At 45.1% G+C, this 26,639-nt stretch overlaps 1 protein-coding gene across 7 annotated transcripts in view; it reads right to left on the reverse strand.

The window, feature by feature from the left end:
* Window positions 1–1,257: 1,257 nt before the first annotated feature.
* Window positions 1,258–26,639, reverse strand: part of KIAA1328 — a 197,215-nt gene continuing 171,833 nt past the window's right edge. For all 7 annotated transcript variants that reach the window (XM_081929770.1, XM_081929768.1, XM_081929769.1 and 4 more), the window contains one exon: window positions 1,258–4,928. In XM_081929770.1, the coding sequence (XP_081785896.1) occupies window positions 4,718–4,928 (211 nt within the window). In that variant the 3' untranslated portion in view covers window positions 1,258–4,717. The remainder of the gene's footprint in view (window positions 4,929–26,639) is intronic.

The raw sequence follows: 26,639 nt of genomic DNA on the forward strand, positions 1-26,639 counted from the left end.
TTTTAAGCAGAGGTTGGACGGCCATCTGTCATGGATGCTTTAGGTGAGATTCCTGCATTGCGGGGGGGGGGGGGGTTACTAGATGACTCTTGGCGCCCCGTCCAACTCTACAATTCCATGTTTCTATGTGTGCCTGCAGGCACCAGGACGATCCATGACGATGACCATTACCTCAAAGGAGACATGGCAGGTGCTGGAAGCATCAGGGTCACTATTATAAATACCAAGGCTAGTCCCATAAAAGACTGCATAAACAGGACTGTCATCAGCAGCTGGAGAGGACCTAGGTAAAGGTAAAGGGACCCCTGACCGTTAGGTCCAGTCGCGGACGACTCTGGGGTTATGGCGCTCATCCCGCTTTATTGGCCGAGGGAGACGGCGTACAGCTTCCGGGTCATGTGGCCAGCATGACTAAGCCGCTTCTGGCGAACCACAGCAGCGCACAGAAAAGCCGTTTACCTTCCCGCCAGAGCAGTACCTATTTATCTACTTGCACTTTGACGTGCTTCCGAACTGCTAGGTTGGCAGGAGAAGGGACCGAGCAATGGGAGCTCACCCCGTCGCGGGGATTCGAAATGCCGACCTTCTGATCAGCAAGCCCTAGGCTCTGTGGTTTAGACCACAGCGCCACCCGCGTCCCGGAGAGGACCAAACCACCTTCCAAAGGAGAGGATCTCCCGAGGGCATCTCTGCTCCACGAGGGCCTCCTGATGGCTCAATCCTTGGAAGAATTCCTAGAATCATAGCTATCGTCAAGTAATGATGAGGGTGCATTTGTGAACCGGCCCTAATTCACAACATTGCCTCCGGCGTTTTCTTGTCCTGTCATTCGGGAAAGCTGGCTGCTTTGCAATCCCATTTAGGCAGCTCCCCCCACCCGTTTACACCCTCCTGCTCTTTCGCTTTGAAGGACCCTTAACTTTATCAGGCTATCATCTGCTGCCTGGACAGATATAACACACAAAACTGAGATGGGCTTTGAATTCTTGCATCTCAAGAAAAGCAACTTTTGCCTCCGGCATTTCCAATGTTGCTCGGCCCAGCGCGTTGTTTGGTGTGTTTGTCAGTTGGGGGCCCAACAAAGAAGATGAAACATTTTCTTTCTTTTTTGGAAAAAAAACCAGTCCAGAGTACCTGCCAACTTCCCTCTGCCTGGACGTGTGTGCTTCGACACAAAGGGAGGGGGAGAAACATCCAGAAATTCCGCACGACATGCCAACTCACAAAACGAGGCGAGAAATAAAGAAACGAGACAGATAAGAAAGGGGGAAATCCACCTTGATAATTTATTAAATTAAAACATTGCATGTGTTTATTTTTAAAGATCCAATCAAGTTTCAGGTAGTACTTACCAAACATAACCCAAGAAGTATTTTGGAGGCTGGGTGGGGAGGGGTGATTGTTTTTACAGATCCGTTTCTTACAAAGTGCACATGTGTGTTGGGGGGAGACAAAGACAACAACAACAACAACCACAACAGGCCATTGTGGCACAAGCAAGACTCAACGCATGAAGAGCCGGACAGTGCAAGAATAGCTGCTCCAGAACCATTCTGATTCCACCCAGGAAGGTTTACATAGAGTAAATCTTGGACAGAGTCCTCCCCCTTGCACTTTGATGTCTCTGGTTGGTGCTTTCAGCTACAGGAACTAAACTGCACATGGACAGCACATAGCTGTCAACGTTTCCCTTTTTTGAAGGAAATCCCCTTATTCTGAATAGGATTCCTCGCAAGAAAAGGGAAAAGTTGACAGCTATGCAGCACTATGAGACTTCCTGGGCTAGTTTAAGTTTTGATTCTCTTCTATTGCTTGAGCAGACAGAAAAAAACAATTTCCACCCACAGCCGCTGATTTTGTTCTTTGACAATCACTGATTTCCCCCCACCCGCATTTCCTCTGAAGCTGTAAATATTTTTAATAATTTGCCTTGTGACAAAATGCCTTTGGCTTCCAGAAAGGACTGCAAGTTGAGCAGAGGATGTACATATGAAGTAGTGCAGACCCTACGGTGCCTGATTGGGGCATTTTCCATATTGTGCTGTCAATGTGCAGTCTCCAAATTATGCTGGGAAATGTGGAGACAAAGCATCTCACCTTGCCCAGCCCTCATGCATTTCCCCTTGCTTAGCCACATTCACCAACTGACATCTTGGTGGGTATCCTCACTTATACAGGCTATGCAGATTGATTGGACAATGTACAACGTTCCCGGTTGATGCTGCTCACATGTGCACAAAGGCAAGCATTGATGCAGTGTCTCCACTGAATCCCACGAGCTGCCATCTGTACATTAAAATGGCAGCCACTCTAACTGACTGCATGAACTTTTGAACAATTGAATTTGGAGCGCTTGGCCCAACTGTGCAACCAACTCTCTTGGATCCTCCTATTCCTTTTTTTAAAATATTTTTTTATAAAGTGCCTCAGAGACAGGTTTTTTTTCCTATGCGTGAATTTTAGCCATTATGGATAAGAGTTTGAAGTTGAACCCTTGACAATGGTCCTTTCAAAAGACATTGATGACCAAGGTACAATTTGACACAAAAATCAACAGCATTAATCCGACCTGTTTATCAAGAGCTTTATTGAAAATCCTAGATTCAATATTAAAAGAGGTTAAATATTGGCACTGGCTAAGAACTGGAGACAAAAAAATCACTCTGACAGAGAGAGCTCTGGAATGTAAATCTGAAGGCACAGCTTAAGGTTGATGGTGGCATCTTAAAAAGGCAAGCAGAGGGGCAACCAGGCAAACAAGAGAAGGCTAGAAATTAAAAGGGAAAACTATTGGATTCATTCCTGAAGAGAGACTGTCTAAAAAGGAGAGTGGGGAGAGAGAGCTTAGGAAGAAATCCTGTTATTTTATGTTGCATTCGTTCTCCTGTTTTTGGGTAGCTCCTATGTTAATATGAATCGCTGTGCTCAAATGACAGAAATATAATAAAAAGGTCATGATCTGAGCTGGAGGGCAGCGATATGCAGCCCTAAAGACCATCTTGCCTAGTGAAACTAGAGACTGTGACTGTTTCTGAGCTGAGGCAGAAATAGCAGCAAAAAGCCCGTAAGGTGCCCCGTTCCTGAACGCTAAAGGCCAACATTCAAGGAATCAAACGATCCTTGCTGCAACACTGGAGGAAGCCCTAAATCTGCAGCATTTTTAAAGAGCTCAGTGTTTCCTACTTGGACCTGTTCATTTCTTCCTATAGTGCATACCTGATCCTTGGGTCAGTGGTAGAACTTCAGGCTCCCTTCAACTTTGCTAAAAGCAGCACACCAAAAAAGCTAGAAGCTGTGCTAATCCCCGTGGGGAATGTCACCTTGTGATCTGATATGGGGTGCTGAGACGTCCCTCCGCTTGCAGAATTAAGGCAATGGATAAGGGACCCTCCTGTGAACTTGGGGGGAAATAGCAGCTTCCCAGCCCACCTCAAGGACATAAGCAGAGAGGAAGGCAAAGGCCGGGGGAAGAAGGGGAAGAAGGAGCAGGTCAGAACTGACGTCCGCCCTGCCTAAAGCTGTCCGTCTCCCTTTGCAGCACACTCAAGAAGGAGGTCACGTTTTCCTCTTGCTCCACCTTTGAGCTGCAGAAAGGGGAGTTTCAGAGTTGGGCTTCCATGAATTCATGCCTGGGGCTTCTGTTCTGCTAAAATACGAACGCTGCGTGTGATTGTTGATTCCTGCAATCCGCAGCCGTTTCAACTAATCCCGCACATTTCTTTAAATAACTGAACGTGCAGCTTTCCTGGGGTGGAGCATATTTTAAAAACAAAATGAAATAAGATATGGCACAAATGATTAAAGCCAGAAGGAGGAATGCACGTCACAAGTGGCAAGTGGGATGAATTACTGATTTGTCTTTATGTACAACACCCAGGAATGGGTAGGGGGTTAAAAATAGAAAAAACCGGGGGGTGGGGTGACCTCAGAGATAACACTCCATGAGCTGATCTCACCCTGTAGCACTTTTCAGCATGGAGGAGTGGGAAAAAAACCAGCAGGTTAGGCTGTCAAAATGCCTGGTTTTGTTCACACAGCTTAGCTGTAAGGGGCATGCTCTCTCAGTAGATATTCTATGTCCAATACACCCTTAAAGAAAAACGGAGAGAGAGGCTTATTTCGTAAGAGATTCATTAACTGAGAAATGTCCATTAGTGTTAAGAGAAGGCTGACGGTTACCCATCTTCAACCCCCACTCCCGTTAAATGGCACAACACAGAATCTGACAGACGGTGCTGGAAATTCATTAGCTAAATATATAGGTAGCACCCTCAATTTTAACAGGCTACTTGGAAAAAAATGATAAAAGTTGGAATGTGCTTTTGTGTATGAGCAAGCAATGAAGCTCTGGGAAACTGGTTTTCACAGCTAAAAAAATAAATCAATAATGAAATACTAATCCCTTCCACAATGGCATGAATTTCTTTTCCTTTAAAAATTATTACCTTGTAACCGTGCAGAGAAAGAGCCCAGAAATGTCCTGCTTACACTTCGGTCAGTGTGCTTGAAAGGATGCTTTTTAGACATGATTCGGAAATTGGGACAGGGGAACTATCGTGTTAAGTTTTTTCTAAGGGGTGGGGGGAGTTAAGGAGACAATCATTCGTCAATCAAATAATTTAAAAGCAATATCCCGATGTGTAAACATGCCCATGTTAGAAAGGGAAGACAGGTCCTTGGGTCCACCCAGAGGGAAAGGCTGCAACCACTGGGCCCCTCAAATGAAAAAGATCTCCTCCAGAATGCGGCTCTCCTCTAGCTCAGCCATGGTCCCATTCATGGCACAAGTTGGGCTCTGGTTCCATCCAGGCTTCCTCCACCTCCTGCTTTGAGGCACAAGCACTTGGCTCTGGTTGCGGCTTTCGCTGTAGTGATGCTGAAGCCCTGGGCTCATTGCTTCCACCAGGTCAAAGAGAGAGGACTCGTACCTGGAAGGAGAGAGGACAGGAGAGACTCTATTAAACACACAATGTTCTAGCGGTCTTAGTAGACCAGAAGTTTAACACGAGTCAAAAGTGTCATGCATCAGCAAGAAACAGCTAATGCAATTCCAGGCTGCATCAACAGAAGTCTAGTGTCGAGATCAAGGGAAGTAATAAGGTAAAGGTACCCCTGCCCGTACGGGCCAGTCGTGTCCGACTCTAGGGTTGTGCGCCCATCTCACTTAAGAGGCCGGGAGCCAGCGCTGTCCGGAGACACTTTCCGGGTCACGCGGCCAGCATGACGAAGCTGCTCTGGCGAGCCAGCACCAGCGCAGCACACGGAAACGCCGTTTACCTTCCCGCTATAAAGCGGTACCTATTTGTCTACTTGCACTTAGGGGTGCTTTCGAACTGCTAGGTGGGCAGGAGCTGGGACCGAAAGACGGGAGCTCACCCCGCCGCGGGGATTCGAACTGCCGACCATACGATCGGCAAGTCCTAGGCATTGAGGTTTTACCCACAGCGCCTGCATCAACAGAAGTCTAGTGTCGAAATCAAGGGAAGTAATAGTCCCACTCCATTCAGCCTTGTTCAGACCACACCTAGAATACAGTTCTGGACGCCACAATAAAGGAAGGATATTGACAAGCTGTGTGCGGAAGAGGGTGACCAAGAGGATCAAGGGTCTGGAAACCAAGGAATGGCTCAGGGAGCTGGGGATGCTTAGCATGGAGATGAGATGAGAGCCATCTTCAAATATCTAAAAGGCTGTCAGGTGGAAGATGCAGAAAGCTTGTTTTCTCCTTCTCCAGAGACTAGGGCCTGAACCAATGGATTCAAGTCACAAGAAAGGAGATTCCCACTAAGCATTAGGAAGGACTTACTGATGATAAAACATGTTTGTGAAATCTCCCTCCTTGGAGGTTTTTAAACAGAGCTTGGGTGGCCGGGGATTTTTTTGCTGCGATTCCAGCATTACAGGGAGTTGCACGAGGTGATCCTTGGGATCCCGTCCAACTCTACAATGATTCTATGATTCTAGGAAGAAGCACAGAGGTGGACAGAAGTTTGTCAGTGGTCTCAGATATCGCTGCCCAATGGAAAGTTGTTACCCCAATGCTTAACACTTCCAGGCTGCAGAGAAGTGCAAAGATCCATTGAAACTGGCAACAGAAATGGGCAGCAGAAGGCTAGGGAGAGGCACAGCAATGGCTCTGAACACACTTGCATCTCTTAAGGATTCAGCTTTGCATGAGAAACCCCAGAAATGACTTCTACTCCAGCCTTAGCCCACCTGCTGCAACTTCCACCAGTGGCAGTCACAGAATATGGCAAAGGCTGCATCATTTCCTCATGCAATTCCATCAAGCACAAACAGTAGTCTGGATGTATCCTTTCAAGCCAAGGATTAGTTTGCGGGGGAAGAGAGAAGAGGAAAAGTCACTTGCAGGCCAAGCTAACACGCCATGCCTGTGTTTCAGCTGCAAGCCAACTTGGAGTTAATTTCTGCTGTAAGTTTATCTAAGTTTTACAGCATTTCAGCTATCGGGAAAATTAAATGATTTGGCAGATTACAAGAGCAGCAAATGCAGCAAAGATTATTTAAAAGAGCAGGCATTGGAAATCAGTCTATTTGACATCAGGGCTCTATATGCAAGAAAGCAAACTCGCTCCGCTCAAACGACCTTATCTGATGGAGAGACCTCTCCTTTCGGCTATTTAGTGGTTAATCCCCCGATAATACAGTTTGTCCTGGCCTGTTGAGGTGCCATCAGACAGCATCTGGCTGCAGGCGATGGAGCTCACCGAGCCAATTTCCTCCATGCTTATTTCTAAGGAAATATTTTTAAAGGGAAACTGCCAACATGCTCTGGCTCCAAAATGAATCTCCCTCAGAATGAAACTTGACCATATATTGAATACAGCAGCTGCTACTGCAGTTAGCACTGTGGTTTTGAAAGGGACCAAGTTGTGAATTTTCTAGCACAAGCCTCTGATTTAGAACAGGATACCTGCTCCTAAATGGGACGCGGGTGGCACTGTGGGTTAAACCACAGAGCCTAGGACTTGCCAATCAGAAGGTTGGCGGTTCGAATCCCCGCGACGGGGTGAGCTCCCGTTGCTCAGTCCCAGCTCCTGCCAACCTAGCAGTTCGAAAGCACGAAGTGCAAGTAGATAAATAGGTACTGCTCTGGCGGGGAAGTAAACGGCGTTTCCGTGCACTGCTCTGGTTCTCCAGAAGCGGCTTAGTCATGCTGGCCACATGACCAGGAAGCTGTATGGTGGCTCCCTCGGCCAATAAAGCGCCGCAACCCCAGAGTTGGTCACCCACGTCCCTCAACTTTGGGGTAAAATCTTATAAAAGCTCAACTACTTGGTTGGCCCTTTGGTCGTCCCCCATGGCCCTTCACTTCATCAAATCTTGCCCTTTTTCAAAAAAAAGTTTGGACACTACTAGGGACTGAACCTGCAACCTTTGTGTTAACAGCACCACGCTCTAACCAACAGAGCTCTATCTCCTCCCATGGAACTGCTGCTCCACTGGGAAGATGGTGTTGGTCCATGGAGCAAGTTCTACCCAGCTGGCCACACCCCCATGTGTGTGAGCCAATTAGATCCTTCCCCCTGCCCTCTTTTGGTAACTGCATTGGCTGGGAGAAATTTTAAAGGACACCAGCCTCTCATACTAGGTTCTGCTCCATGTGCTGCAGGGTGGCTGAGGAGATGATGGGAGAGGAAGAGCAGAAGAGGTTTTTAAATACTGGTATGTGTGTAGGGGATGGGTGAGAAGAAGTCTGCACAGAAACGCTTCAAGCATTTTTCGACAGCTAACCAGTGGAAAACTGCACAAACTTACTATTATGAAAGTGCAACCAGACACATCGTTTGTACATTTATCTGAAACAGCTTCAACTCACAATGAATATATTGATATTTGGGGAATATGACGCTGTATTTTGAATGCATTTCCGTCACTAAGTGTCAGCATAATGTGATGCTTCATGAACACAGTACAATAGTTTTTTATATTAAAAAAAACCAACCCCTATATTTAGCTGCATTATATTTTCGTCTTGCACCACCTGGCTTAAATAATAAAATGATTTTGCTCCAGTATGCAGAAAACGGCACAATTTCAAGCCAATCTGATATTTGGTGGAGTCAGTAAGAATTCTATCACTAGGCAAAAGTAATGAGATTTATTGGCGTCATAAATGCTCCGGCAGTAAGATATATGTATATTTCCTTAAACAAGCAGTGTCAGATATTATTTGATCATCATGTTCAGCGATATCTTTTCATTTACAGTCTCTGAAAATTTATTCTTCAACCATAAATGTCTAGAAAACACACAGCTCTGGTTCTTTGAAAAGGTGATGGCATTTCAACAAAACGTTCGCGCAATATGGCATCGGAGATTAGTAACTGTAGAGGTTTGCTTTTATTTAAGCGCATGTTCCCAATGAAATAAAAAGGTTTATGTCAGAAATTTGAGTGGAAACATAAAAATAAACCTCCAAGTGATTTATTAGTGGTACACGAATTGCCTTTGGATTCAAGCAAGCTTTCCGACTGATATAATGCTCCTTTGTACTTCTAACACACCTTCAGCTCCCAAGTACTTTACAAACATTAATTACAGATAATAAAACGCTTATGATAGTGTGTGCCGGTTTTACAGAGCAGGAAGCCAAAGCTTTGGTTGCTTAAATCACATGTTTCAGTCAACGGGGATGGTTCAAAGCCACAGACGTCCCAGTGTGGAAAGTCTGGGAGAGGAAAGAACATGGCGTGCTCAAAATATGTTTTCTACTCTTCCACCAAATGAAAATCAGGGCAGGGCTTTAAAAGACGGCACCTATCCTGCCACCATCCTCTTTCTGAGATATTTCATAACTGATGTCTTGCTTCATGAGGAAGAGTACAAGTTTTCCCAACATCAAGACCCAATTGTGACTTTGGAAAGAGGGATAGAATGATTAAAGAAGTGAGTTTATAAATAAAATGACACATATGTGAGTCCAGTTTTCAGAGGCTGGTACACAGGCTATTTCATGGCCCATGAAGCCACCAGTATCTCAATTGCCACTATGATTGTGTTGGAATTCTGGAAGCCAAGATTCAAGGCTACTCTGTGGAATTAACCCCTTCATGCATTAATGAGGCTCACGCATGCTGCTTATATGAGGCTGGTCATCCCTTCAGCATGTTTCAACCTGCCCTCTTCTTCACACCAGTGGCTGTGATTCAACCCTTGAGAGCTCTTGTGCTGTGTGTCAAGAAGGGGGCATCAAGGTTTAGCTGGAAAGCAGCAAGTGGTGTCATCGATATTCAGAGCCAGCTCTTGCATTTAATAAGTAAACAGGTAAAAAACCAAAAGTCAACTGCACTAGTCACTCATTACTTGCTAAATTCTAGTTCCTCACTAAGGTGGTGATTCTGCCACCTGTGGCTGTGGCATTTCACGATGCAGGCAGAGGACCATGTGACTGAATGCTCTCTCTCACACACACATTTCTCCCTGCACACTGAAAATTAGCATCAAAGGGTCCTAACCCTGCATTCTTTGTGACATGATAATTTTCTATGATAAAGGATAAAAAGAAAATGTATGGGAAAGCATACTGCTTTACCACCCTTCATCAGAATTGGGCCCCAGCCTCATAGATATCTACATTTTAACCTTGCTCCTCCTCCCGATTTTTTTAAATTCATAAAATACATCAGCAGAAATCTAGTGTCCAGATCAAGAGACGTCATAGTACCACTCTATTCTGCCTTGGTCAGACCACACCTGGAGTCCTGTCTTCAGTTCTGGGCACCACAATACAAGAAGGGCATTGGCAAGCTGGAATGTGAGCAGAGGAGGGCGACCAAGATGACCAAGGGTCTGGAAACCAAGCCTTATGATGAACGGTTGAAGGAGCTGGGGATGTTTAGCATGGAAAAGAGGAGACTGAGAGGAGATATAATAACCCTCTTGAAATATCTCAAGGGCTGCCACAGGGGAGAGGGAGCATGTGTGTTTTCTCCTGCTCTGGAAGGTAGAACTCAAAGCAATGGCTACAAGTTACAAGAGATTCCGACTAAACATTCGGAAAAACTTTCTGACAGTAAGAGCAGTTCGGCAGTGGAACAGACTCCCATGAGAGGTGGTGGACTCTAACTGAGGTTGGATGGCCATCTGTCATGGATACTTTAGCTGGGATTCCTGCATGGCAGGGAGTTGGACTAGATGACCATTGGGACACCTTCCAGCTCTAAGGTTTTATGAGTCTATTCTATGAAGAAATACATGGACAATGACTCAACCATGTTTCCCTTCAATGTAAGGCCAGAAGGACATCAGCTGCACCACCACCAGGATCTAAACAGCAGCAATCTCTACTTTCCCTTAAAAATTCCAAAGGGAATTCTTCTATCTGTAGAGGCGCCAGTGCAAAATATATGAGGATTCACCAGCTTTATGGTGTTGTGTACATATTCTTAATATTTGGCAGTGGCAGAGAGAACACAAGAGAAGGGGGGGAACAGGCAGTGGAAACAAGAGATGGATATAAAAGTGTTGGGGGAACCCAATTCCAAGTGCTTTCCTTCCCACAACCAAGATCAATCCTTACGACTCAGTTAAGCACACAGTGCACTATCCCTCCCTTTAGCTCCCAGCATTAACACCCCTCGACACCTGAAGGCTGTTACTGCGCCTCTCCCAATCACTGTTTCGCAGGCTAGACGTATTTTATCGCTCCCCATACATCAACACTTCCTAGCCTGGCGATATCTCCTCTGAGCGGCTGCCTATTTATCATCGCTCCCTTTGGGATTTCAGTGCCCAGAGATGAGGACCAAACTCCCCGCGTGCCCTAGAACAGTCTTGGGAATGCACAACTCTGTTCGTTCGTTCTCTCTCTCTCTCTCTCTCTCTCTCTCTCTCTCTCTCTCTCTCTCACACACACACACACACACACACACACACACACTTTTCTGAGGCCAAACAGCATCAGATTCTTTTGTGGTTGTACAGCATCACAAACTGATGACCAATTTTAATCTATGGCACCACTGAAGCATAATACATCACAGCCCACTGTAAAACCTGACGTGCAGCTCTCACAGGCTTGCCGCCCGTGGGGTCACTGGCAATAAAACCGAGGCTTATAACAATGCCATCGGAGACAACTGTCTTTCGCAGGCACCGGAGAGGGAAGAGCCAATTTTGATATTAGTGTTGCAGTCCTGTGAACCCGAAAAGGCAGCGTTTGGTGTGGTTACGGGGCAAATACTTCAACGTGAGAGGCCTTGGCTGAAAAGAGGCTCAGCTCTGATGGAGCGTTTGGACTAAGGCAGAGAAAGTGATCTGTGCAATAAAGGGATAGTGTAGAAGTTTGCAAAAGAACGAGTGTGCAACACATACTTGGCTGCTCAGTATTAATAAAGGCCATCACCTGCAGCAGCAGCAGCTTCCAACACTTAAAGAAGTTAGCACAAAATCAGATTAAAATGGAAGCACAGGTGATTGGCTCCATCGCTTTGCTGAGCTCAGTCTTGGCTGCTGAAAGGCAGCCCATCCACACCAACACACACAGGTGGTACAACGAGGCAATGATTGGATGTGCCAATGAATGATCTCTTCCATAGCGCATGGGAATGACCTGATAACAGGTCCCTCAATGAAGCTGTTTGATAAGAGGTTCAGGGCTGACAAAAAAGAGCAGTACTTCTCCAATTCTCTCCAACTCGGGCTGGAATGAAAGGGAGAAAGCGTGTGCACTCTTCAGCCGTTCACCAAAGTGGTACTTTGAAAGAAGAAGCCCAGATGCAAGTTGACAGAACTACATGAATCAAGACAACAAACTCTTGCTTTGTAAATCTTCCAGCACCGCAGCGATGTTTTCTTTTTGCTTATTAGCATGCACTTTGGAGAGCTCTGGGCACCTCTGGACGGGCATTCAATCCTGTTTACACGGCTGCATTACGGAAACATGCATTTGGCATCAATAATTCAGAAACACTTTGTTTGAAAGTTCAGATTTGGGGAAACACACATGAAGCGCACGCTTTTAAAAACAGATTATGTATCCTAATAATAACCAAGTAACTCTATTTTTAGCGTAATTTGAACAAAAGCATGTGATTAGGTAGATGAAGCTTACACACAGGGAGATATCTAAAACACAATGAGGTTTAGAAGCCTCCATGATCGGTTAAACAACTTCAGGACAGGAGGGAAGGCATGGGATCTAGAAGAACTTCAAACAATTACCTATCTCAGAAATCCCTGCCTAGCATATCCAGTAGATCCATATTTGATCCCAATGTATCCATTCATGCCTCATATTTCCAGGATCCTTCCATTTGTTTTAGGTGGAAAGGTTGCAGAAATTGGATGTGTGTCCTTACGTTCCCTCCAACACACTCTCTCCTACTGTGCAGAGTGTTCTTCCAGGAAGACAATGATGTGAACTGTTCGCAAATCCCCCCGGGGTCTGCGTCTCTTTGCCTCTATATACTTTTGGCTCCTGAATGTGCTGGGATTCCTCTTGTCCTAGTTCAGTCTCAGCAACTCTTCTCCATGCAACTCCTCTCATTATACTTCCCTCAAATTCTTCCCTCTCCTGAGGCATCCTAGCCTTCACTGTAAGATGTTTCCTAGCCCATCCCAACAATCAATTTCCCCCACTATGCCGCAGGGCAGGATCCACACACAATCTATTGGCTTGAACACAGCCTAAGGTAAAGGTAAAGGTACCCCTGCCCGTACGGGCCAGTCTTGACAGACTCTGGGGTTGTGCGCCCATCTCACTTAAGAGGCCAGGGGCCAGCGCTGTCCGGAGACACTTCCGGGTCACGTGGCCAGCGTGACATCGCTGCTCTGGCGAGCCAGAGCCGCACACGGAAACGCCGTTTACCTTCCCGCTGGTAAGCGGTCCCTATTTATCTACTTGCACCTGGAGGTGCTTTCGAACTGCTAGGTTGGCAGGCGCTGGGACCGAGCAGCGGGAGCGCACCCCGCCGCAGGGATTCGAACCGCCGACCTTTCGATCGGCAAGTCCTAGGCGCTGAGGCTTTAACCCACAGCGCCACCTGCGTCCCCTGAACACAGCCTAGATGGGTACAAAATGCATGCCAAGCTAAGCTCCACGTGCACCTTCTCCATGGCAAAAGATCTAGAAGATAAAAAGAGCCGGCTGGATCAGACCAAAGACTTATTGAAGCCAGTATATGGTTACCAGATTTATTTCAATGAATCCGGGGACCCCCCTTTTTTTTAAGCTGAGTAGCAACAGGGAGTCAGTAGTGGGGATGGTGAGGCAAAAGACCCTGGGCCCAGGCACACATGCATATTGTATAAAGGTGCAAAGCCCTTCTTTCGCACCCTGTGAAACATAAATGCGCAGAGTTTTAAAAAAACTGGGCAATGGCGTGCCGCCCGCCCGTGACTCCCAAGCCTCCCCCGATCTATCAAAACAAAGGGGGCAGGAGATCGGTACCGCTGGATGTCCCTGGTTCCCCCTCGGCAGTGGCGGCAGCAGCGAGCAGTTCCTGAAGCCAGCCAGAGCCAACTGCGCTACCAGTTGCAAATCTGGGGACATTCCAGGGACGAAATTTGTCCAGGGACAGATTTGCAAATCCGGGGACTGTCCCCGGAAACCGGGGACATCTGGTAACCCTGACCCAGTATCCAGTTTGCCAGGGCCCAACCAGATAACTCTAGCACCTACTGGCAGGCGTCTTTGGGTGTAAGGCACAAATTCAGTGCTTTTAAGAAGGCTCCAGCTATAAATGAAATGTCACGGGATACAGGTGGTGGCCGGGGTGGGGGTGGGGGTGGAGCAGTGTGAGTCCCCCGCCATCCAGAACAACTGCAGTACAATTAACAGCGTAAGCTTTTTATCGAACACTCCCTCAACAGAGAGGAATGCAAGACAAGAACAGGATGTTGGGGGTCCCCATGTCACCGTCTTCATAAAGCCTATTATCAGCATTCCCGCTGCCCCCCATTTTGGGGGTGTGTGTGTGTGTGTAGAATAGGAATACATTTGTGGAATATGTATTACTTGCTTTGCACCAACATTTCACGTAGGCTCACCCCAAGCTGGAATGAGAAAGACGCCAACTTCCCAACTGTAAACTTCTATGGTTCTGAAGTTGGAGTGTCAATGCTGCCTGGAGGTTAGTTTCCCCACCCAGCTGCCCCAAAGACCCATTTAATTAGCAAAGAGTGTTAGCTCCACATTTTTGACATACGGAGGCCTCCAAGAAAACATGACTCAAGCCAATCCAAAATGAATGTGACCCTTCCGTGCCCATAGGAAGAGAGAACAAAGACTGCGAAGGCTGCAGGCCGTGAAATTAAAATGTTCACAGATACAGTGAAGTAACAATGCCATGTTACGGGGGGGGGGGGAATGTCTTGGAGGTTTAAGTGCACAGCGAGAACGAGAGAAATAATTTATGGGATAAACAGAAGGAAAAATGGAAATTTCTCACTGCAGATTTCTACTCCCAGGAGTTCCTGGAGGGCAGCCCTGGAACTTCACATCCAGGGCAGGATTCCGGAACAGAAAGCCAAGTTTGGTCTGTACTCTGTGAGACCTTTTCTCTGAACGCTGCCCCTGCACATGCCAAGGATTTGATCTCCCACGGCTTGGAAAAGTGGGGACGCCCGCATGGTTGACCAACAGTTTTCCAGTGAGTGGAAACATCAACTGAATGCCACCAAGGTGGAAACCCCCCTTAGAGGATACGCTATAAGCCCCTCAGGTGGAGACTTCCCCAGCGTCATACAGACTGAACTATATCCTCTTTAAGCCAGTGGGATAATGAGATAGAAGAAGCCTGCCTGGACATGTGTCGCCCCCCGCCCCCGCCAACAAACAATGCCCCCACCTTCCAGAAACACAAAGTCCTATCAAGACAGAAATGGACATCTAAGGTGCACCAATGCTTTTTCTGGGAAGATGAAGGATTTGGAGAAAATTGCAGAGGGACTACCTCTTGGAACTTATGGAAAAGTGAAGTGACTTCGGGGACGAATGAAGGATCCTGCAAGAGAATTGATATTTTGTAAACTGCAGGAATGCCTGGCGTGCTCTGGTCCATGGGGTCACGAAGAGTCGGACATGACTAAACAACAACAAACTGCTTAAAAGCCTGCTTTGGCATTAAATGATATAGAAATTGAGCAATAAAATAATGATGATGATGATGATGATGATGATGATGATGATGATGATGATGATGGGAAGTTGCACCTGATGACCTTGATAAAACGCTGCCTGCATGATACAGTGTTTGTCAGCAAACCTTTTTAAATGATGGAATTTGTAGTAATCCAGAGGCTCTGGATTCCTACAAATTCCATCATTTAAAAAGGTTTGCTGACAAACACTGTATCATGCAGGCAGCGTTTTATTTCCTCAAGTGAGAAGATCTCTGGGCTAATAAATTGCAGTGCCGCTCATAAGTTATGATGCCGCTGAAATGAGATTGACAGGCACACACGCCGTCTGCAAAACGCATTTACTGTGTCCAACTGCAGGGGAATGGGATTAGAATGCAGCCCCTTTGCCCAAAACAGCGGGAGAAGGGCAGGAAGCGAGTTCCAAACGCACACAAAGAGAGAACTCCTGGCAATGTGAGGTGTAGGCAGAACTCATCCTGCTGGAAAATCGCCCGAAAGAGAGTCAGTCTAACAGTGCAAAGGTCATTTCTGACAAGGCATGTTTTTCACACCCTATTGATCCAAGACAGCACATAAGGGGGAAGAAAACACACCGCTGAAATGTGCCCGCGTTCTGTCTGCTACACATTTAATAAAATCTGCAGGGCTCCGAGCTTATTACATTCTTCAAACTTTTACTCATTTCATCCCAGTGATTTCATTAAGTTAGATGGCGACATCTTTATTAAAAAAATAATCAAAATTGAAATGTTTCAATAAACCCAATTTTGGTTTTAAGTAGTAAAAGATGATTCAATGCAGACGAAGCAAAAATGAAAGTTAAAAAGTACAATAGCATTAGAGGGTTTGAAAACCTCTTCTTAAAAAAAAAAGGAGGAAGAAGACTTTTAAGAAAGCCCCAAAGGAAATAAGGGCCTTTTTGGAGGTTGGTGTTTCTGTTCATTGACCCTGCAGAGAAAAAAGAACAAATTTCACACACACGCACACCTTAACAAGTTACTCTTGCTAACTATTCTAGGCATGCATGCATCAAAATCTTGCCAAGTTTATAAGACGGAAAGAAGCAAAGTGGCTGAGGAAAAAAACACAGGTAATTCAGCATCAAGCAGAAACCGCAGAAGCAACAGCAGTGCCAGGAAAACGCATGATATTTGTGCAAATAATAAAATCTGTTCCAAATCCACCCAAATAACCAACTTTCAATCCCTTTCCTTTCAGTCTCGGGGGGGGGGGGGCGTGGGGAACTGGCTTCTGCGGTGTTTTGTATTAAATTAGCAAGCACAAAAAATACATCAAGCCACCTTAGTTAATGAGAAGGGGTGAGGAGAAGAGAGGAAAAAGAACAACTATGGTACAGTGGATGTAATACAGTATTGGAAACACCCAAATCCAGAGCAGGCATCATGCAGGAGGGGGGGGGGGAGAGAGAGAGAGAGAGAGAGAGAGAGAGAGAGAGAGAGAGAGAGAGAGAGAGACAGACCCAGTTAGCACATCAAGGTAAACCGCGGTTAATGGCTTACTATGAATGTGATAAATCTTGCTTTGGTTCCTGCCCTAGCACGAGCAAAAATATTTCGGAGAACCGGAACAGCAGCAACCGTCATCAATTCACGCCCCCAAAGCCAAGTCTAGACTGCCCTGTCCTGGTCTCTGATCCATAATTGACTTCTGACTTCTGCTCAATGATTGAAACTAAGACCTTCACGTTGAATATGACTATGGAGTAACATGAACTTGTCTCTACTTATCAGCTCTTATCTCTAATTCTGTAATGAATTATTGTGCTATACATATCTTCATGAGTTTGAGTTTGTAATCTCTGTTAGAATTTGTAATCTCTATTTGAGTTTGTTATCCTTGTCAGAATACATACTTTTGAATGGATCAGTTTTTGTTTTAAAAAAAATGTAAATTTTTTTTTATTCAAAGTTATAACAAAACATATTTTCCAAAAACATATCCTTATTCCCTCCCCATTTTTCCTCCCCCCTCCCCCCACAAAACCCATCACCCCACCCTACCCCCCGACTTCCCTCAGTTCCAGTCTTTGGTTTCTCCAATAATGCTATTTTCTGCATGTTACAGAGTTGTATAGATCCTCCAACTGTTTAGCTAATTATTATCAGTAAAAAAATTGTGAATGTTTATTCAAAACCTGGCAAGGAGTCCAGTTCGCTTTGTTGCATCTTCAAATACTTTGTGAAAGGTTCCCATTCATCCTTAAAGTCACAGCTATCCTTGTCCCGTAGCTTGTATGTCAATTTTGCCAGTTCTGCATAATCCATCAATTTTTCTTGCCATGATTCTTTAGTTGGGGTTTTTTCAGTCTTCCATCCTTGTGGAACCAGAACTCTCACGGCCGTTCTCACATACATGAAGATGTTTTTCAACTTTTTTGGCAGGTCTTTCCCTACGATCCCCAACAAAAATGCCTCGGGTTTTTTAACAAATGTTAAATGGAACATTTTCTTCAGTTCATTGTATATCATTTCCCAAATTTTTTTAATTACTTTATAATCCCACCACATATGATAAAATGTTCCCTCCTTTTCCTTACACTTCCAACATATGTTTGAACTAGTACATTTTCCCTAACTGCACTGGTGTTGTGTACCATCTGTACATCATCTTCATGTAATTCTCCTTCAATAGGGAGCAATCTGTAAATTTTAAGTCATTTTTCCATAATTTAACCCAATCCTCCATCATAATGTTGTGACCTACATCTTGTGCCCATTTAATCATAACTGATTTTACCTCTTCATCTTTCGTCTCCCATTCTAATAGTAGGCTGTATGCAGCCTTCAGTAGTTTCACTTTCCCTTCAATCACTTCCATTTGAAACCTAGATCTAGTATAACTAAATCCTTTCTTACAGTCTTCTTTATATGTTTCATGTAGTTGTCGATAATGCAACCAACTCTGAAAGTGTTCTTTGATCTCATCATAATCTCTTAATTTCCATTTTCCACCATGTTCCTTTAATAAATCAGGATATGTGAGCCATTTTCCTTTCTTTCCAAGTGGTTTGAGCAGTAATGCTTCATGTGGTGAAAGCCACCACGGAGTCTTTTGTTCCAATAAGTCTTTATATCTCTCCCATACTCTCATTAATGATTTCCTGATTATATGGTTGTAAAAGCTTCTATGAATCTTCCCTTTCCCGTACCATAAGTATGCATGCCAACCAAATCTGTTGTCATAAACTTCTAGTTCTATTGCCTCTTGCTTGTCCAATCTCATCCAGTCCCTGATCCATACCAAACAAGCAGATTCGTAATACAATTTAAGGTCTGGGAGGGCAAACCCGCCTCTATCTTTTACATCTGTAAGTATTTTATGTTTTATCCTTGGCCTCCCCCCCCCCCCCGAGATAAATCTTAAAATCTCTTTCTGACATTTTTTAAAGCATTCATCTTTCAGGATGACTGGTATTGATTGAAAAAGAAATAGCATTTTTGGCAACACATTCATTTTAATCGCTGATATTTTTCCTAACATTTTTTGTTTTTGTTAAAATTAACTTCTGATTAGCGATTAGGGACCACTCCCACTATTGAAACGTACATTGGCCTGAGTTCTTGGTGTGCTTTTTTCTTGGTATATTTAATAACAAGAACTCCAACTTATTTAAAGTCTAGACTGCCAGCAGCATGTGTGAAGCCCGCATTTCCTCCAAGGCAGCAGAGACTTGGACTATCCAAGCAGCATAAAGTTTGGCAGAAATGAAGTTGTGAAATGAAGTGTACTATTTAAGATAGCAGGTGGCGGGGTATACATGTTATGTTCCTCCACATAAAAACAAAGCTAACCTCTCTACGAACAGAAAGTCATCACAGCAAAGGAGGCGGCTGGACCTCTGCTAGGACAGCAGCAACCAAGATGGTCCCCTCCAGCTGTTGGGATGAGGACGCTCACCATCCCTGACCGTTGGCCTGCTGGCTCGGGCTGAAGGGAGCTGGAATCCTGGCAACATCTGGCAGACAGGACATTTGCTACCCCTATGCAAGGGCAGGGTGTTTTGTGGGGAGGGGGTATACAATGGAGAGCATTCAAAAATGGTGCACCCCACCTCTGTAGTCAGAAGTAGCATGGGCCACTCCATCCCTTCCTAAATCTGCCACCTCATCCTGCAAAACTAGGAGACAGACAAGGCAACTTATGAAACTGAGACCTGGTTTACACGTTTACATGCATACAGGTAAAGTGTGACTGATGAAACACATGGGATAAGACAGGCATACTTGACTACACTGGGGAGTCAAGACTGGCTGCAGTTTTCATTTGAGCGAACATGCACCCTTCGTAGCAATTGCCAACCAATATTTGACACAACCTGAAATCGCATAGTCTGAGAAATGTACTCATTGGGTGAAAGTTTTGAGCAGGGTGTCAGATTTAGGGGGAAATGGCAGAGGCATCTTGTGAGGGAAATGGGTGCATTCAGCTTAAAGAAAAACGATAATGTGATAAATGGTGTGGGTGGGTGTAGAATGATGCACCAAGACAGCAAAAGATAGGAAGGAATGAAAGCATGGGCAATTTATTTTTCACACTTGGAACATACACAAGGCGACCCACACCATACCATTCAGTCTAAGGTTTAAAATGTTAACATTGTTCTCTGGATTTCAGACATGCTGCTAGAGGTAAAGGTAAAGGTACCCCTGACCATTAGGTTCAGTCGCGGACAACTCTGGGGTTGCGCGCTCATCTCGCTCTCTAGGCCGAGGGAGCCGGTGTTTGTCCGCAGACAGCTTCCGGGTCATGTGGCCAGCATGACTAAGCCGCTTCTAGCGAACCAGTGCAGCACACGGAAACGCCGTTTACCTTCCCTCCAGAGCGGTACCTATTTATCTACTTGCACTTTGACGTGCTTTCGAACTGCTAGGTTGGCAGGAGCAGGGACCGAGCAATGGGAGCTCACCCCATCGCGGGGATTCGAACTGCCAACCTTCAGATCGGCAAGTCCTAGGCTCTGTGGTTTAACCCACAGCACCACCCGCGTCCCTGCTGCTAGAGGTAGGTGAGCATTAAACTGTATTGTCTCAAGACCTCAACTAGATCAAGGGCTTTCCTGTTGAAACAAATATAAAATGAATGACCAGAACTATACTATACTTAAAGTGGATGGTTGGATGCTTGGCGTCAGTGCGGGGAAAGCAACGTATGGATTTTGCAGGGCACTGCAGATGTGCATTTTGCAACAACTGATTTGTTCATGTAACAGCTTAATACTATTTTCTCCAGGTAAGTGCAGTTTCTGCCCCTCTACAATCCTCCAACATGGCTGTTTCGTGCACCTTTTATCTTCAGACCTGGAAATGGAGACAAGGCCCATTTTCGTCCCTTATCTGGGCTCAGCGTAAGAACATGCAAAGTGATATAAGAGCAATTTTGGGCATGGAAAGAGATATGGGGGCGCAACTGAGGGAAAGGGATCGATGTGATTCATAATCTGCTTTGAGAGTCACTGAAGGGGAGTCCCAGAAAAGTAAAAAGCCTGCGACAATTCGGGGGCATGTGCCGAATTGTTTTCCAATGCTGTGTCAAATCATTACAACAGATGCAAAAGGGGAACTCTGCCTTTTTATTTTATTTTTAAAACTTTTTGGGGGGGCACTGTAGCACTGCTTAAGCCAACAGGAACATGCACAGGGGAAGACAATCATGTAAGATGCTTGTTTCAGACTTGCTCCACTTCTGAAGCGTTAACAAACCACCAGAGTTATCAAGAAAAGGAATGCAAATGGGCAGTGAACTTAGCCCTAGAGCTCCTTGCCTCTCTTCACTAAGAAATACCCATCCCTGCTCCTTCCAGCTTGTCCACCATCTTTTTTTCTGTCCATTAATGTTTCTGGGACCATTCTGCTTCCTGACCCTATCCACTGCTCTATAACTCATTCAACGTGCCTTGGTGACAAGAATCCTGGATCCTTCCCCAAGCTCTGTAATAAAATCTGAGAAGTTCTCCATTTGGTGTGTGTGTTTTTTAAACCCATCACAGGATTAGATACAATTTGGACCTGGGGAAAGTGGCGTGGGAGAATCTCCGAGCCCGACATCGAACAATGCAGCTCTTCCAAAGAAGCAGCCCTAAAAAGAGTTAAGCCAGCTCTCTAATGTGATTTGCACTTTATTTTCCCCGGCTTATTCTTAGTTTCAAAACCGTAATCAACTTATTGTCACACCACTGAGTGACGGAAACCTTGCCAAACTACTTCAAAAATTGACAAGGTTTCAGTTGCACTCAACAATCCCAGAAGACACATCCACTCATTTTAATATAAAATCCTATCAGAGTCGCATAGCTGAATAGCGGAGAAAAAAATGAAAAAAAAGTTTAAAGGACAAGTAGCTGAAAGAGAGCTCTCCCCTCCCAACTCTCCTTCCAACCACACACCAGCAAAGTTTGGAAAAAGAGATGATCAAAAAGACTCAACGATCCAATGCTAGATTAATGCAAATATCTGCCTGCAAGCAAGTGTACTATTTGATTAAACTGGCATACATCAAGTACAATTAGAAAGGTTATTTATAACTAAGAAATACATAATTCTGTATTTTAATGAGGGTGACAATTACAGCCGACAGTTGCTAATTAACATTAATCCATTTGCACTGGGAGTCAGGGCGTTCCTGGCAGGATTTCACGTTCTCGGCAATGGACACAATCCGTTGCGTCAAGCTGGTAATGGTGGGTGGCCCCTGAGATGAGCAAGTTGCCATCTTAAACACAAAAGGCACATCGCTACACTGTGCCCGATCTATTCCAAAGCCTTCATTGCCCACATGGAACATCATGGCTTCTTTTTGCTGTTGCCTTATAAATGGAGGCTGGATTTTCATGCTGGTGGCTCCATGTAGACTTGTGGAGTTTCAGGTCACATTACAAGGAGAGCAAGAGCTAATTTTATTTCCTAAGCCAGCCATGGGTTTATGAACAGTTCTGAATGGTCCAAAGGAGGTTTGCTTGTGCAATGCTTCCTTCTCTCATTGAAGGAGACCAGAAAATCTCTTGCGGGGAGCGCTCATACCTTAGTGCTTTGTGATTTTCAAAGGGAGCCTTTTCAGAAAAGCTCAAGCTTAGAAAATGCTGTGTGCACACCTTGAACCCATGCCCCAGCAACGTTCCAACACTGCATGCGACTCCTTCACCATCACTCCAGTCCACTCTTGGTTTATTTGACCCTGATTCGAAGGATCAAATGGGGCGAGGTTCAAATACCAGTCTCTTTTACATGTGGAAGTTAATGGTGATGGAAGCCTGCAAATGCTGTCTAAAGCAGCGGTTCTCAACCTGTGGGTCCCCAGATGTTGTTGGACTACAACTCTCATCATCCCTGATGATGGCCTTGCTAGCTAGGGGTGAGGGGAGTTGTAGTCCAACGACATCTGGGCACCCACAGGTTGAGAAAGGCTGGTCTAAAGGGTGACTTGCATTTTTTCTTGAAACAGCTTCCATGAGGGACAGCACCACCACCATTTCTGATGCGGACTAATTGTATATGGAGTGATTTTAATGGAGAACCAGGCTCCCTTTAAAATGCCAGGCTCATCAGAATAGGACCGCCTGCACTGCCCCCTTATCTCGCAAGACATTGATAGTTCAAATTTTATAGTGTTGCAATGCCTGGCTTGCCTGTGACTGGAGGAACCCATCTTTGCTCCCGGAAGAATCAGGTGGCAGCTGTAGCCACGAACACCTTCTGTCTATCAGACAAGATGGCTGCATCTCTGGCCTGGCACACAGGGATCTGGCGACTTTCATTTATGCCTCGGTAATCTTGTGGATTATGCATGGCTTCCCCTGAGAAGCTTTGACTGGGAGAAAAACATGGCTGCACACCACAGGACAGCATCTTAAAAAGCAGAGACATCACCTTGCCAACAAAGGTCCGGATAGTTAAAGCTATGGTGGTGATGTATGGAAGTGAGAGCTGGACCATAAAGAAGGCTGATCGCCAAAGAATTGATGCTTTTGAATTCTGGTGCTGGAGGAGAAGACTCATGAGAAGAGAAGACTCCCTGGAAAAGACCCTGATGTTGGGAAAGATGGAGGGCACAAGGAGAAGGGGATGACAGAGGACGACATGGTTGGACAGTGTTCTCGAAGCTACCAGCATGGCAGTGGAAGACAGGAGTGCCTGGCGTGCTCTGGTCCATGAGGTCACGAAGAGTTGGACACGACTAAACAACTAAAGAACAACACCACAGGACCCCGATCCAATCCCCAGCAACTCCAGGTTGAGCCAGGAAACACTTCTCCCTGAAATCCTAGGAGCTGCTGTCAGACAGTGAGAGGATTGATCAGGTACAAGGAAGTTTCCTATGCTTATCTTCTTCCTTTCCAGGCCACCTATTAAGATCTAGGTACAGGAAGGAACATTGTGCTCTGGGTTCCATCTTTATATGAAACACCATCAGTGAAAGTCTGGAGAACATAAAAGCTGTCCTTAATGAGAGAGGCCTTTGATGAGTGATAGGGTAACCGCTCTGATCTTCATTCTAGCTTGTTTTAACCTAATTTTTTTTTTTTCAAAAAACCTGTTTCTGCTCACAGGGCCTGCCTTTTATATTGGATTCTGTATCTTTACATTTATTTGGTGTGTTTTACGTGGAATTGTTAATTGCTTTGAGCTACAGGAAAAACAGTACATAAATATGATACATAAATAATGAGGGCACTTATACAGTCAGATGGAGACAACGAAAGGGCAGATATTCAAAGAGAAAAGCAGAATAAAAATCAAATATTTCAGATGGTCTTGGAAGGATGAAGAGGAAACATCAACGGGTGCCTTGAAAACGGCACAAGCAGCAATGGCTTTGTACCATGGAGAGAGGCTTTAGTTAAACATTCAAAGGACATCTTAAATTTAAGAGCAGCTCAGCAGCAGAGGAGCAAACTGTTTGCAGGGCTTGCAGAATCTTTTGCCTTAGAAACTGGAGGCACTGCAAAGGCAGGACTCTCAAACTCTCTCTCTCTTTCCCCAGGAAACCCTTTTTGACTTGTCCATCACATGCTCTCGTTGCAAAGCACCCTTTTACACTAGGGCAAATCCTGGCCTCTTTCTCTTTCACCCGCCACCCTACTTAGTGCGAGGGAATAGAGAACTCATTCTGCACTTCCTATGGTGACCGAAGGAACTCACTGCCGGGGATGACTGTGCAAACCTCCCTCAGGGAAGGTAAGTAATCCCATTACTTCTGATCTCACTAAGGAAACCCAAACAGCAGTTTGAAAACTACCGGGTTAAGGTGCATGCAAAGGGTTGGCTGAGTTGTGCCAGTGTGCCTCCGTCAGGGAACTACAGGCCATGCCAGCGCCAAATAGGAACTTTAGGTGGTTGGGCATGGCTAGTGGTGTATTTTATTCTCTGCAACTTGAATAAACTACGAAATAAGTGAAGGCACCATGAACTTGTCTAAATCCAGATCGCAAACTTTTGGAGCTGTTGGGTTGCCCGACATGAAACTTTTGAATGCAGACCACCCATAGATCTCCGAATAACGGGCAAAGAGTTGGGCTAGTTTGCTTGAAAAATCCAGCACGATACAATCCCTAATTGTCACTCCATTTCCTAGCAAAAGTTACAGGCAGTTTCCCATTTGGGGAACAATCCACCAGGAAGTTCTCCTGTGGGTCTGGACCAGAGATCTTGGGTGCCACTGTCCATTTCTATTGGTTTGTGGCTGTGTATCAACATCAATGAATTCATTTCCACAGGAAACCTTTGAGGAAAAGGGGCCATCAAGAAGCTACTGACCATTTGGGTTTTCTTCCTGAAATGGGATCATGGCACAAGTTAAGGTGGTGGCAGCAAGGGAGGTGTGGATGCTCAGATTTCTACAAAGAACCACAAGCACCCTATAATGCACCATTTACAAAGTGCTGTAAATTCCATATTTATTTTGCGAGCGCAAGATAGATAGCTTATTTCTGCATACAGAGGTTGCCGGCTAAAATCAGGATAAGCAGTATTAATGTCCTATGGTCAGTATTATTGAACCTCCAAAGCAATAAACTACGAGTCGATAAATATTACATTTGCAACATAGTTAACATTCTCCTACTGTCTCTGGCACTTATTACACATTGTAACCGCAAGTCTACAATACATTATTCATATTTGGGGTGTCACTGAGTGATGGATTGCTGTAAGAGAGGCTGTCCTTTAAATAAATCAACAAATAAAAATGCAAATGTTAACATTTTCAGCCACAACTTTTCCCCATCTTGAATGGGGGGAATGAAAATTTCACATTATATCGACAGCAAGCAGAGAGAACAATTAACAACCTACACAGTGAATAAGAGAGATTAATTTGCCAATGTCTGCTTTTATCACTCGCATACGGAACTATATTGGACTTTTCATGATGTTAGTTCTCCTAAGGGAAAAAAGAGGGGGGGGACTTATCTCCTCCCCTATTCAGAACTTAATTCACCATCTTCCCCCTCACAAATCTTTTCTCCTCAAAACGTTTAGAAATTAGATCACCCCTCCCCCTTTAATATTAAAATTTTGACTGAGAAAGGGCACTTCTCCTGAAGTTTCCACTTAACGAAAGATGTCTGAAGAATGCAAGAAGCCATGTCAAAAAGCAGAAAACAGTTCCCCGAGACACCGAAATCTCAAAAGCAGTTGCCGTTCCAGGCACAGCTAATTCATATTTTTATTTACTACAAAGCGTTCAGTTCAAAGGATCCAGCGTGTTAATATGGCACTGTGGACTTATTCAATATACAGCTCTGGGCATTGCATTTTACATCAAATATTAATTTGTTTAAAAGTCCCCAAATGCACATCTACCTGATCGGAGATGTGCTGGGCAAATCATGCCATTCTTCCTAACAGCCCCCAAACACAAATTTGCACAACGTAATTTGTTTTTCTAAAAACTCCAAAGGATGCAGCCGTTGCGGATCTCTCCGACGATAGTGTCTCTGAGTTATTACTTAATATGTGCGCTACAGGAATGTGCAAGGACGGGCTCTTCATTGCAACGTGAGCCAAGTTGACTGCAAAGATAAAACTTTCGGTCAGGGGGAAAGGCAGGCAAACCTCAGGAGGAATCCTGCCACTCCAGGCCCTGGATGCCTGATATTGGCCAATCCATTTGGTCCGGGACCGCAAAAGATGATGCGGGAGTCATGGGGGCCAAAAATCGGAGGGGAAGGCAGCAGCTTACTTTTATTCTGTTTCAGTTGTTTGCTCTCATACGCCTAAGCCATTCAAATATGACTTAATACTCCTCAGGAGTGGGACACCAGCAGCTTGACTTCTCCATCCTTGAGGGACACCACTGGCCAGGCCGTGGCAGTGAAGCAGATGTGCCCAGAGGCAAGAGCTGGCAGAAGATGTGCTCCCCATCACTGCCCTATTGCGGCCACTGCGTAGGACCACGACATACTGTATTTTTCACTCTATAAGATGCACCAGACCAGAAGACGCACCTAATTTTTGGAGGAGGAAAACAAGAAAAAAAAAATTCTGAATCCCAGAAGCCAGAGCAGCAAGAGGGAT

The sequence above is a fragment of the Podarcis melisellensis genome (assembly GCF_964234715.1).
Source record: "Podarcis melisellensis genome assembly, chromosome: 11".
Classification (NCBI taxonomy): Eukaryota; Metazoa; Chordata; class Lepidosauria; order Squamata; family Lacertidae; genus Podarcis; species Podarcis melisellensis.